General features: G+C 54.9%; 1 protein-coding gene across 2 annotated transcripts in view; it reads left to right on the forward strand.

The window, feature by feature from the left end:
• The first annotated feature begins 246 nt into the window (after positions 1 to 246).
• LOC116954211 (uncharacterized) overlaps positions 247 to 13,611 on the forward strand; it is a 37,108-nt gene continuing 23,743 nt past the window's right edge. Inside the window, exon 1 of one of the 2 annotated variants that reach the window (XM_032974751.2) lies at positions 247 to 2,409. In XM_032974751.2, the coding sequence (XP_032830642.2) occupies positions 2,028 to 2,409 (382 nt within the window). In that variant the 5' untranslated portion in view covers positions 247 to 2,027. Of the gene's footprint in view, positions 2,410 to 3,758; positions 3,847 to 13,611 lie in introns of those variants that run through there. The other variant, XM_076052143.1, reaches the window with a different exon arrangement.

The following is a 13,611-nucleotide window of genomic DNA, read 5'->3' on the forward strand; positions in this document are numbered from 1 at the left end:
CCTCTCTCTCCATCTCCTCCCCCTCTCTCTCCATCTCCTCCTCCCCTCTCTCCCCATCTCCTCCCCCCCTCTCTCCCCATCTCCTCCCCCCCTCTCTCCCCATCTCCTCCCCTCTCTCTCCATCTCCTCCCCCACTCTCTCTCCATCTCCTCCCTCTCTCCCCATCTCCTCCCCCTCTCCCCATCTCCTCCCTCTCTCCCCATCTCCTCCCCTCTCTCTCCATCTCCCTCCCCTCTCTCCCCATCTCCTCCCCTCTCTCTCCATCTCCTCCCCCCTCTCTCTCCATCTCCCCTCTCTCCTCATCTCCTCCCCTCTCTCTCCATCTCCTCCCCTCTCTCCCCATCTCCTCCCCTCTCTCTCCATCTCCTCCCCTATCTCTCCCTCCCTCACCCTGTCTCCCTCCTCTCTCTCTCCACCCCCTCTCTCTCCATCTCCTCCCCTCTCTCCCCATCTCCTCCCCTCTCTCCCCATCTCCTCCCCTCTCTCTCCATCTCCTCCCCCCCTCTCTCCCCATCTCCTCCCCTCTCTCCCCATCTCCCCCCCTCTCTCTCCATCTCCTCCCCTCTCTCCCCATCTCCTCCCCTCTCTCTCCATCTCTTTCCCTCTCTCCCCATCTCCTCCCCTCTCTCTCCATCTCCTCCCCTATCCCTCCCTCCCTCACCCTGTCTCCCTCCTCTCTCTCTCCACCCCCTCTCTCTCCATCTCCTCCCCTCTCTCCCCATCTCCTCCCCTCTCTCCCCATCTCCCCCCCTCTCTCTCCATCTCCTCCCCCCTCTCTCTCCATCTCCTCCCCTCTCTCCCCATCTCCTCCCCTCTCTCTCCATCTCCTCCCCTATCCCTCCCTCCCTCACCCTGTCTCCCTCCTCTCTCTCTCCACCCCCTCTCTCTCCATCTCCTCCCCCTCTCTCTCCCCGCTCCGTCCCCCCCTCTCTCGCTCTCTCTCTCTGCAGTCACCGCCTGTGTTTGGACGGCATAGTCCCCCGTGTTTGTGCTGAATGCTCCGTCACGTGGAAGGATTACGGCGTTAACATCATCATCAACAACATCATCATCAACATCATCATTAATTATTGTTACTCTGGGTGGTAGTGGTATAACCGGAGCAAGTAATTAAGTACATGGGCTATTAAGCCACAGCACTGATTGCTAACGTTACGACTGTCTTTGTTGTTATTGAATGGGTTTATTTATTCAATATTTTTTTTATTTGGGTAAATTGCCGCTTTTATTTTTGCATTAATACCCACGCTGTGCCTCACCAACCATCTACTCACCTGTCAACAGCTACGCCGCCGTCACCAGCGCAACCACAACAGAGAATTTACCGAAGGAAAACCACGCGTGGTCACTTCATCAATAGTCCAGACTACAACTATCCACCACCATCATCATCATCCACCTTGTTAATCATCATCAGCACACCGGCACCACAGCTACACCCGCAACCACCATCAGCACTGCAACCACATCGCACTGACATTCAAACCGCCAGCATCAGCATCAACCATCAAACACCACAATCCACCCACTCACTGCATCACACCATCGACCACCACTCGTCAACCACTCTACATCACACCACCACTCTACATAACACCAACCACCCATCCACTCTACACCAGCCACAAACACGTCACCATCACCACCACTATTCCACTCTACATTACACCTCCACTATTCATCCCACTGCATAACACCACTCACCCACTCTTCATAACACCACCACCAACCACTCTACATCACACCACCACTCATCCACTCTACAGAACACCACCACCACCCACTCTACAGAACACCACCACCACCCACTCTTCATAACACCACCACCAACCACTCTACAAAACACCACCACCACCACCCACTCTACAGAACACCACCACTCATCCACTCTACAGAAAACCACCAGCCACCACTTATCCACAACACGACCCAGCCAGCCACCCACCATCCTCCACCACCACAACCCACCACCACCACCACCCACCACCACCACGAGGCCTCCTCCCCCACCACGCCACGCCGCATGTATGACCGGCGGACGCTTTGACTTCGACGATGGCGGCGCGTTCTGCGGCGGCTGGGAGCAGGGCAAGGCGCACGGCCACGGTGTGTGCACGGGCCCCCAGGGCCAGGGCGAATTCGCCGGCTCGTGGAGCCACGGCTTCGAGGTGGCTGGCGTCTACACGTGGCCCAGCGGCAACACCTACCGAGGCCATTGGGCGCAGGGCAAGCGGCACGGCCTCGGCGTGGAGGAGAAGGGCAGCCGCTGGGTGTACTCGGGCGAGTGGACGTACGGGTGCAAGGGCCGCTACGGGACGAGGCGGGCCAGGGCGGGCGGCGCCAGCTACGAGGGCACCTGGGGGAACGGTGCGCAGGACGGGTACGGTGTGGAGACCTACTCGGATGGAGGTGAGGTTGGTGGTGGTGGTGGTGAAATAGTGGTGGTGGTGAGATAGTGGTGGTGGAGCCCTACTCGGATGGAGGTGAGGTTGGTGCTGAAATAGTGGTGGTGGTGAGGTAGTAGTGGTGGTGTGTGGTAGTGGTGAGCTAGTGGTGGTGGTGGAGCCCTACTCGGATGGAGGTGAGATTGGTGGTGGTGGGTGCTGGTGGTGGAGACCTACTCGGATGGAGGTGAGGATGGTGGTGGTGGTGAGATAGTAGTGGTGGTGAGATAGTGGTGGTGGTGGTGGTAGTGGAGACCTACTCGGATGGAGGTGAGATTGGTGGTGGTGGAGACCTACTCGGATGGAGGTGAGATTGGTGGTGGTGGTGAGATGGTAGTGGTGGTGGGTGGTGGTGGTGGTGAGATAGTGGTGGTGGAGACCTACTGGGATGGAGGTGAGATTGGTGGTGGTGGTGAGATAGTAGTGGTGGTGGGTGGTGGTGGTGGGATAATGGTGGTGGTGAGATAATGGTGGTGGTGGAGACCTACTCGGATGGAGGTGAGATTGGTGGTGGTGGTGGTGAGATAGTAGTGGTGGTGGGTGGTGGCGATGAGATAGTAGTGGTGGTGGAGACCTAGGATGGAGGTGAGATTGGTGGTGGTGAGATAGTAGTGGTGGTGGGTGGTGGTGATGAGATGTTGGTGGTGGTGGATACTTACTCAGATGGAGGGGAGATTGGTGGTGGTGGGTGGTGGTGGTGATGAGATAGTTGTGGTGGTGGAAACCTACTCGGATGGAGGTGAGGTTGGTGGTGGTGGTGAAATAGTGGTGGTGGTGAGATAGTGGTGGTGGTGGTGGAGACCTATTCGGATGGAGGTGAGGTTGGTGGTGAAATAGTGGTGGTGGTGAGATAGTAGTGGTGGTGTGTGGTGGTGGTGAGATAGTGGTGGTGGTGGAGCCCTACTCGGATGGAGGTGAGATTGGTGGTGGTGGGTGGTGGTGGTGGAGACCTACTCGGATGGAGGTGAGATTGGTGGTGGTGGTGAGACAGTAGTGGTGGTGGTGGTGAGATTGTGGTGGTGGAGACCTACTGGGATGGAGGTGAGATTGGTGGTGGTGGTGGTGAGATAGTAGTGGTGGTGGGTGGTGGTGGTGGTGGTGAGATAATGGTGGTGGTGGAGACCTACTCGGATGGAGGAGAGATTGGTGGTGGTGAGATAGTAGTGGTGGTGGGTGGTGGTGGTGGAGATATAGTAGTGGTGGTGGGCGGTGGTGGTGGTGAGATAGTAGTGGTGGTGGAAACCTACTGGGATGGAGGTGAGATTGGTGGTGGTGAGATAGTAGTGGTGGTGGGTGGTGGTGATGAGATGTTGGTGGATACTTACTCAGATGGAGGGGAGATTGGTGGTGGTGCGTGGTGGTGGTGAGATAGTGGTGGTGGTGGAGACCTACTCGGATGGAGGTGAGGTTGGTGGTGGTGAGATAGTAGTGGTGGTGGTGAGATAGTGGTGGTTGGTTGTGGTGATGGAGACCTCGGATGGAGGTTGAGAATAGTAGGTGGTGAGCAGTGATTGTGGTGGTGGGAGGCCTACACGAATGGGGATGAGATGATGGTCGTGGTGGTAGAGGTATATACAGCTGTTTGGTGGAGGGTTGTGATGGTGGGGCGAAGACTTGTCCTGATGGAGGCGAGGTGATTGATGGTGGTGGTGTGGTTTGCTGGTTTGGGGAGCGCTGCGCTACGAACCCGGTGACCTGAGTTCGATTCCCTCTCACGGCCAAAAACACCGGTGACGATTATTTGATCTGGTCCTGGGCCTCCTCCTCTAGACTAACTCGGATTCAAATGAGCACGTGGTGCAGTGCGTGAACTTCGCCACGAGGGAGACAAAGGCGGCTGAGCGTGGTGCTGGCCACCCACACCCTCGTGTGCCGTACCGGCCTTCATAGGTGCTCTCTAACAGCACTTGCCCCAACAGTCTGTTAAGGCTGTAAATTGGGAGGGGGGGTTATCTTTGGTGGTGGTGGTAATTTTTTTAATGGTGGCGGTGAAATATTGTGGTCGTGTTTGGATGGTTGTGGATTGTGATGGTTGGTGATGAATGGCCTGTTCAGATCACGACGAGCGGGTTAGAGATGTATTTGCGAGCGGTGGTGGTGATGAAGGGAGACCAGAGTGGAGCTCCGATGGTGTTTAGACGTCGTCGGTGTTGCGATCATCGTGTTCGGGAGGAGATGAGGTGTTTAGTCTGTGCGTGGAACTACGTATCCAACCGCGTTAATCGGAGGCGAGGGTGTAGGACGAGTGATGTGTGTGTGTGCGTGGGGGTGTTTGTGAAACTGTGATAATGGTTTGGGGAATATCCCCTTTCAAATTGGTTGGTTGGCAGTGCTTGATTGTTGGCGTGCGATGACGACGGCGGCTTTTCCTGGATAAGCAGATACATCCGGCAAGGTGTTTGGAGAATTCTCGCCGAGACTCAAGACTCTCCGAGGGTGCTGCTAAGTGTTGGGGGGGGGGGTTGGAAAATGTTCACCAATTCCAACCCGAAACCAAAGTTTTGCTCCAGTTTAATTTTAAAGAAATTAATTTTAGAAATCGCGTGGGCCCTCATTATTGACTGAATGGGCACCCTGGTTTTGTTTCGCGATGTGTGTGTGTGTGAATGTGTGTGTGAGTGTGTGTGTGAGTGTGTGTGTGTGAATGTGAGTGTGTGTGAATGTGTGTGTGAGTGTGAGTGTGTGTGAATGTGTGTGAGTGTGTGTGTGAATGTGTGTGTGTGTGAGTGTGTGAATGTGTGTGTGAATGAGTGTGTGTGAATGTGTGTGTGAATGTGTGTTAGTGTGTGAATGTGTGTGTGAGTGTGTGAATGTGTGTGTGTGTGTGAATGTGTGTGTGTGAATGTGTGAGTGTGTGAATGTGTGTGAGTGTGTGAATGTGTGTGTGTGAGTGTGTGAATGTGTGTGTGTGAATGTGTGTGTGTGTGAGTGTGTGAATGTGTGTGTGTGTGAGTGTGTGAATGTGTGTGTGTGAATGTGTGTGTGTGAGTGTGTGAATGTGTGTGTGTGAGTGTGTGAATGTGTGCGTGTGTGAGTGTGAATGTGTGTGTGTGAGTGTGTGCATGTGTGTGTGTGTGAGTGTGTGAATGTGTGTGTGAGTGTGTGAATGTGTGTGTGTGAATGTGTGTGTGTGAGTGTGTGTGAATGTGTGTGTGAGTGTGTGTGAATGTGTGTGTGTGAGTGTGTGAATGTGTGTGTGAGTGTGTGAATGTGTGTGTGTGAGTGTGTGAATGTGTGTGTGTGAGTGTGTGAGTGTGTGTGTGTGAGTGTGTGAATGTGTGTGTGTGTGTGAGTGTGTGAATGTGTGTGTGTGTGAGTGTGAATGTGTGTGTGTGAGTGTGTGCATGTGTGTGTGTCTGAGTGTGTGAATGTGTGTGTGTGTGAATGTGTGTGTGTGAGTGTGTGAACGTGTGTGTGAGTGTGTGAATGTGTGTGTGTGAATGTGTGTGTGTGAGTGTGTGAATGTGTGTGTGTGAGTGTGTGAATGTGTGTGTGAGTGTGTGAATGTGTGTGGGGGTTGTTTGTCGGGAGCGGTGGTGTAGCGGTTAGCGCTACGCTGCGCTATGAACCTGGCCGACCCGGGTTCGATTCCTGCTCACGACCAACACCCAGTGGCGATTATCTGAACCGGTCCTGGGCCTCCTCTAGATCGACTCAGCCTGAAACGAGTACCTGGTGCGGTGCGTAGTAAACATCGCCACCGGTGAGACAAAGGCGGTCGGGGCGTGATGCTGCCCGCCCACCCCCTCGTGTGCCGTGCCGGCCTTCATAGGTGCTGCTCACTAACAGCACTTGCCCCAACAGTCTGTTACAGGCTACACGGGGGATCTTTGTTGTTTGTGGGTTGCTACGGTCGCCACTGGCGATGGTGCTGGGGAAACCCATCTGCTCAGATTCGAGATGACGACGGTCGACGATGGAACGGAGCGTCGCGCCCGGCGCCGATGAAAGACGATTTTTTTTTGTGTGTGTCTCGTTACGTCCGAGACGGTCACGATCGTTTCTTTTTTGTTTACGAACGATTTGAACCCCTTCCTCGTGCCTCCACCGCCGTGCACACAAACAACAACAACAGCAGCAGCAACACGCTCCACGTGTCAATAACAACAACAACACTGCGGTCTGAACAAGACACAAATGAGCATGCGGCAGGTGACGTTTCGGGCGACGGTCCTTCAGGGCGCGTAAATCGCTCGAGGTAGCCCGAAAGAGCCTCGCTCACCACTCTGGCCTCCCTGTGTGTGCTGTGAAGGAGGGTGTTTGCTCGAAACGTCGGCGGTGATGTAGAGTACTCGTTTTTGCATTATTAATGCTCCAAAAAAAACCAGAGCCAAACATCTCCCCCGTGTAGCCTTAACAGACTGTAGGGGCAAGTGCTATGAGCGAGCAGCACCTACGAAGGCCAGATCGGCACACGAGGAGGTGGGTGGCCAGCATCACGCCCGGCCGCCTTTGTCTCCCCTAGTGGCGATGTTTACTACACACCGCACCAGCTACTCATTTGAAGCTGAGTCGACCTAGGGGAGGGACGGAGGGGGGAGCCCGTGACCGGTGCAGATAATCGCCGCCGGCGTTGGCCTGCGAACGGGAAATCGAACTCGGGTCGTGGCCGGGTTCGTGAAAATCGCGCAGCGCACTAACCGCTGCGCCACCGCTCCATCTCCGCAACACGATGGCCACAATGCCCGCAACACGGGCAGTGCACGCGAGACGGACAGTACAGTCGCGGCAGAACAACAGCAACAACAACAACAGCAACACAAATACAATAACATCCCTTGAGTGGAATCGTTGACCCCCCCCCACCACCCCCGGAATCGTGGCCGTGCGTGGACGAATCGGACGATTCGTTGGTGGGTGTCTCATCATGATCGTCATCGGGCCTGGTCTATCCACTGCTGGATGGAGGCCTCCCCCCCCCCCCACCCACAATCCTGCCCCTGCGGTGTTGGGGAGGGTCCGCGGATTTCTAACCCCCCCCCACAATCCTGCCCCTGCGGTGTTGGGGTGCTTCCGCGGATTTATAACCCACCCCACCCCTTCCACAATCCTGCCCTTGCGGTGTTGGGGAGCTTCCGCGGATTTCTACCCCCCCCCCCACAATCCTGCCCCTGCGGTGTTGGGGAGCTTCCGCGGATTTCTAAATCCCCCCCACCCCTCCCACAATCCTGCCCTTGCGGTGTTGGGGAGCTTCCGCGGATTTCTAACCCCCCCACAATCCTGCCTCTGCGGTGTTGGGGAGCTTCCGCGGATTTCTAAATCCCCCCCACCCCTCCCACAATCCTGCCCTTGCGGTGTTGGGGAGCTTCCGCGGATTTCTAACCCCCCCACAATCCTACCTCTGCGGTGTTGGGGGAGCTTCCGCGGATTTCTAAACTCCCCCCACCCCTCCCACAATCCTGCCCTTGCGGTGTTGGGGAGCTTCCGCGGATTTCTAACCCCCCCCACAATCCTGCCTCTGCGCTGTTGGGGGAGCTTCCGCGGATTTCTAAACTCCCCCCACCCCTCCCACAATCCTGCCCTTGCGGTGTTGGGGAGCTTCCGCGGATTTCTAACCCCCCCACAATCCTGCCTCTGCGCTGTTGGGGGAGCTTCCGCGGATTTCTAAACTCCCCCCACTCCTCCCACAATCCTGTCCTTGCGGTGTTGGGGAGCTTCCGCGGATTTCTAAACCCCCCCACAATCCTGCCCCTGCGGTGTTGGGGTGCTTCCGCGGATTTCTAAATTCCCCCCCACCCCTCCCACAATCCTGCCCTTGCGGTGTTGGGGAGCTTCCGCGGATTTCTAAACTCCCCCCACCCCCCCGCGCGCGCGCGCTCTGGGCGTTTCGGAGGAACGGAGAGACGGTGGGGTTACGGGGAGAGAGTGAGGAGGAGGAGGAGAGAGGGAGAGGGAGAAGGGGAGAGACATGAGGAAGGAGAGAGGGGGGAGGAGGAGAGAGGGAGGAGGAGGAGGAGAGACATGAGGAAGGAGAAAGGGAGGAGGGAGGAGAGGGAACGGGAGGAGAGATGAGGGGAGAGGAGAGGGAGGAGACATGAGGAGGGAGAGAGGCGAGAAGGAAGGAGAGGGGAGAGATGAGGGAGGGGAAATGAAGGAGGTGGGAGAAGGCTCCAGGCAAGACGAGCGTTGATGATGATGCATGGCAAGGATGTTGGTTGCCATGGGAATTAATTGACCGCTGGTGTTGCTAGGGGACCGGCGATGGGAGAGGTGTGGGGGGGGCGATGTTAGTGGTGATTGGCGGTTGGCAGGTGGTGGGTGGGGGGGTGTGGATTAGGGGGTGCAGCTGCACGGGGTTCTCATCTCGTTAGCGGGGTCACCCCCCCCCCCCTGACGCCGCCCCCGCCCCCCCTCCTCCACCCCTGTACAGTGCGAGCGGTTGGACGTGGGACCCACGCGCCCGTCGTCGTCGCCGTGACGTAGCTGTCCCCATGCCCCTCGTCATCGACGTCATCAGCCGTGGTCAATCCACTGCTGGATGGAAGCCCCCCCTCCCTCCCCCCTCCCCCCTCCCTCCCCCGCTCCTTCACCCACGAGGCGCCAGGAGGAGGCGCCCACAAACAAAACGTGAACTCGACCTTTCCTCCACAATGGAGGTGTTGTTGTTGTGTTTGGGGCCGTCCATAAATGACGTCACGCACCTAGGGCGGCGGGCGGCGGCGGGGGGGGTCAGACATTTGTGACGAAGGGGGGGGGGCAGGGTCTGAGAAATGTGACGTCACGTCAAAACGCGCAACTTTAAATAAATATAGACAACACGTTCTAATTCGTATTCTTAGCTCTTTCGGTAAAGTCACGTTGAAGGGAAACAATAAAATAATAAAATATATATAAAACAATAAAAATTCTCTCGACGTTTCGACCACAACACAAACGTCGTGAGAATTTTTATTGTTTTATATTTTTTTTTATTATTTTATTGTTTCCCTTCAACGTGACTTTACCGAAAGAGCTAAGAATATGAATTACTGCAGTCACGAAAGCTTTAAACCAAAATTTAACATGTTCTAACTTAATTAAATAGACTTTCTAATAAATGTTTTCTCCTACAACATCAGAGTGCAGCGCCACATTAAATACGCACTACAATGGCAATAGTTTAAAGCGATTTGAAGCGTGTTCTATTTTCATAATGTAAATATGTTTTGTTGTGAGCGGGGGGGGGGTCAGACCTTTGTGACGCCACGTGACGAGGGGGGTGGTCATAAATAGTCCAAAACCGCGTGACGTCATTTATGGACGGCCCCTTAATATCGCGTTCATATAACCGCGTCGTTAAACCCGACCACCACCCCGGCACAGCCAATCAGTGAAGGTCGCCGTTACGTCAACGGAACGGCAACACCGCTTTGCGTCTTGGAGAGTGAACCCACAACATTTAACAATTCGAGTGCATCATCGGGCAGCAGCCAACGCACAATAATAACAACCCAACAACGTCGATTGACGGTTAACTATCCTTTTGCCCGCCCAAGGACGGGGTGCATTGCAGTAAATGTGAAACTCGCGAGCGAAAATCAGACCGCCACGTGATATTCATCGCATCCATGCGTGCGCAATTCGCAAGTGGCGCGGCGACACAGGCCTATTTAATTTGAAGGTTATGATACCTTGTTCGTCGTGACGTCCTTTTTACTTTGATGTCTCAGCAGCAGCGTCACGGAGATCACGCGATGACGTGAGGGTTCTGCCTTCGTAGCGAGGGTTGTGAGTTGACGTCGAAGAGGGGGGAGGAGGCGCCTCGCCCCCCCCCCCCATGTGGAGTGACGTCAGCCGCTAATTATTATGAATGGGGGAGGGGGGGGGGGCGGTGTCCATTTGGACGACGTCACCATATAATGATAATTAATGAGTGGGGCTGGTTGACGTGGAGTGACGTCATGCGCGGGGACACACAGACAGTCTTCGGAAGGACGGCAAACGAAACACAGAGAGCGCACAGCTCCCAGTGGCTTCCTAAGAGCGGAAGGGAAGAGCGTTCCAGACGGCCGCAGAAGCGCATCTGAAAGCGCCGCGGTACGACGCAGCGACCACCGCCGGTTTGGTTCGATGGCCGAGCCCAAAGCCGAGGTGTCCGCGGTTCATTCGTGGCAAGCGCTTTTGCACGTCATGAGCGGATGCAATATTTAAAAAAAAAAAAACTTTTTTTTTAAACACTCTTTAAAATACATTCCTGTGGAGGGAGCAGGTAGGAACGTTGGGTTGCTCGGTCAATGGGCAGGGTCAACAACGGCGGCACCACCACGTGGTGTATTCCGCAAATATGCCCGACTGTGAGGGCGGGCACAAGCCGGCGTGAGTAGGTTAAACGTTGAGTTTTATAAGGGCACCACGGGGTGACAGGCCCCTCCCCACGCAGCCCCCACCCCCCACCCAGCCCCACCCTCCCCACCCAGCCCCACCCCTCCCATTTTTGGATGCACGACGGACGGACACAATAATCCCCTGTGGGCTGGTGGTGTAGTAACCAGGAGGTTCCTACACAGGATGAAATGTACTTAGTAATGGCAGAACTCCACGACTCCAGGAAGTGGCCCCGAAGTTTGCCACAACGTAAGGGGACCGTGCCCAATTACAGCCAACGTCAGTTGAGCGTGGACAATTAGACCCAAGCCGAAACATAACATATACAAAAGATTGTTTAAAAATATATTTTTTATTTCTTAATATAGGATATAGTATTGTCATCAGTATGACATGAGTATACCAAGTTTGCAGTCGATACCACATTGGGAAGTGGGTTAAAATTGACTTGCAAGATTTGAGGATACAACAACGACAACGACTTTTGATTTAAAGCTTTCGTGACTGCAGTAATTCATATTCTTAGCTCTTTCGGTAGAGTCACGTTGAAGGGAAACGATAAAATAATAAAAAATATATATAAAACAATAAAAAAATTCTCACGACGTTTCGACCATAACGCAAACAGTCATCATCAGGTGTTGGTTTTTCACACCTGATGATGACCGTTTGCGTTATGGTCGAAATGTCGTGATAATTTTTGTATTGTTTTATATATTTTTTATTATTTTATTGTTTCCCTTCAACGTGACTTAACCGAAAGAGCTAAGAATATGAACGACAACGACGACAACAGAGTGAGTTAAAATAAAATGTGTAAAAAATATACGTGGAGGACCGTCAAATCTTGGGCAATTGTCGACGCCGGCTCGCACGGCACGGCCCCCTTCTCGCCTCGTCTGTGGTCGCTTCCCGCGCCGATTCGGCAACTGTCCCCGAACGGGGCGCCGGCACGGTGGCCAGGAGATGTTAACTACCTCGCCTGGTGTGCAGGAGGTCGTGGGTTCAATCCCGACTCTTCACGACGCCTGCTGCTGTATATTTGGAGTTTGCGGTGTGTCTCTCTCTCTCTACCCGTGGTCGCGTGGATTTTTTCTCCGGGTCCTCCGGTGTGTCCCTCCGGTTTCAAGGTATTTGGCCGCTCTAAATGTCCACGCGACGATGAGCCACTTCGTTGAGCTATCGTTTGCGGCCCTCGTTTTGTCGCTTCTGAGGAAAGAGCTAGGCAGCTTCGGCGGGTTCGTACCAGGCAAAATACAAAATCGTTTTCGACCCGGGGCTCCGATGGCCGGCAGCTGCTATCGTCTGCAGCGATGGTGCCCGTAAACGCTCCCTCGTCGGCGGTCGGGCGCCTCCGTGTCGCTCTCCTAGCGCAACTTTACCGAGGCCGCCGCCGCCGCCGCCGCCGCTGCTGCTGCTGGTTGCGGGGATTCTTCGCTCGCTGCTGAAAGCGCTTCCGTCCGCGCGCGCCGTCTGCTCTGTCACCACGAATCGAGGCCGCGCTGTAATCCCGTCGCCGCTCTGTGTGTGTGTTTTTTTTTGGGGGGGGTGGGGTGCGCAACCTCCTCTGCGATTCCGTTACCGTGATGCAGCTGGCGCGATAATTCCGTTACCGCGACGTGTGGCATCCGTTTGCCCTGGCGTGTTGTGTTCGTGTGTTGTGTGTGCGCGTCTGCGCGTGCTGTTAGGCGGCAGTGTAAGGCGTTAGCGCGCTGCGCTACAAGCCCGGCGACCCGGGGGTTCGATTCCCGCTCGCGGCCAACTCCGCCGGTGACGATTATCCTGAACCGGTTCTGGGCCCTCCCCGAGGTCGACTCGGACTCAAATTAGCACTTGGTGCGGTGTGTAGTGAACATCGGGTCCGGGGAGACAAAGGCGGCTGTGGGCGTGGTGCTGGCCACCCACCGCCTGGTGTGCCGTGCCGGCCTTCATAGGTGCTCGCTAATAACACTTGCCCCAACAGTCTTTTAAGGCTATTTGGTGGGAGGGAATCTTTGTCTTTGCTGTTCGGCGTGGGTGATTGATCAGCACAATAAATATAACCTGGCGCCTGCCAGCCCGATACAATCGGAGTCGCCAGATGCCCATCCCTCTTTGTGTCTGCGTCTGTGTGTGTGCGTGCATGCGCGGCTGTCTGCATGTGGCTGTGTGGTCACCGTGGTGGCGGGATGTTAATTCCCTCGCCTGGTATACAGGAGGCCGTGGGTTCGATCCCGACCCGGATGCCTGCTGCTGTATATTTGGAGTCAGTGTGTCTCTCTCTCTCTCTCATCATCATCACGGTGGCGAGGAGATGTTAACTACCTCGCCTGGTATACAGGAGGCGTGGTTTCGAGCCGCCTGCTGCTGCTGTATATTTGGAGTTTGTGGTGTCTCTCTCCCCGTGGTCGCGTGGATTTTTCTTCGGGTCCTCCGGTTTTTCCCTCCATATTTAGAATCAACTACCACGCGTTTAGATTATTTGGCTGCTACACATTTCCATGTGATGATGATGATGACAAGCCACTTTGTTGGGCTGTTTGTGGCCAGGTCGTTTCTGAAAAAAGAGCTACATAGCTCACTGGGGCCTTACCTGGTAAAATAAAAATATCAGTAAAGAATAGTGTGTCTGGGCGTGGTGCTGGCCACGCTAACAGCACTTGCCCCAACAGTTTGTTAAGGCTTGACGGAGGATCTTTGTCGTCTTTCATAGTCATTGGCGCACCATACTCACGGCTGCTCGCGGCTACCATTGGTGGCAATTATCTGAAATGATTTTTGGACCACCGCTAGCTCAACTGGGCCTCAAAAAAGGGACACCCGGTGCAGTGTGTACAAACATCAACACTGGGGAGACAAAGGCGGCCCGGACGCAGCACCATCC

This window comes from Petromyzon marinus, chromosome 54 (genome assembly GCF_048934315.1).
Source record: "Petromyzon marinus isolate PM22_M1 ecotype Great Lakes invasive population chromosome 54, UKy_Petmar_22M1.pri1.0, whole genome shotgun sequence".
NCBI classification, from domain to species: domain Eukaryota; kingdom Metazoa; phylum Chordata; class Hyperoartia; order Petromyzontiformes; family Petromyzontidae; genus Petromyzon; species Petromyzon marinus.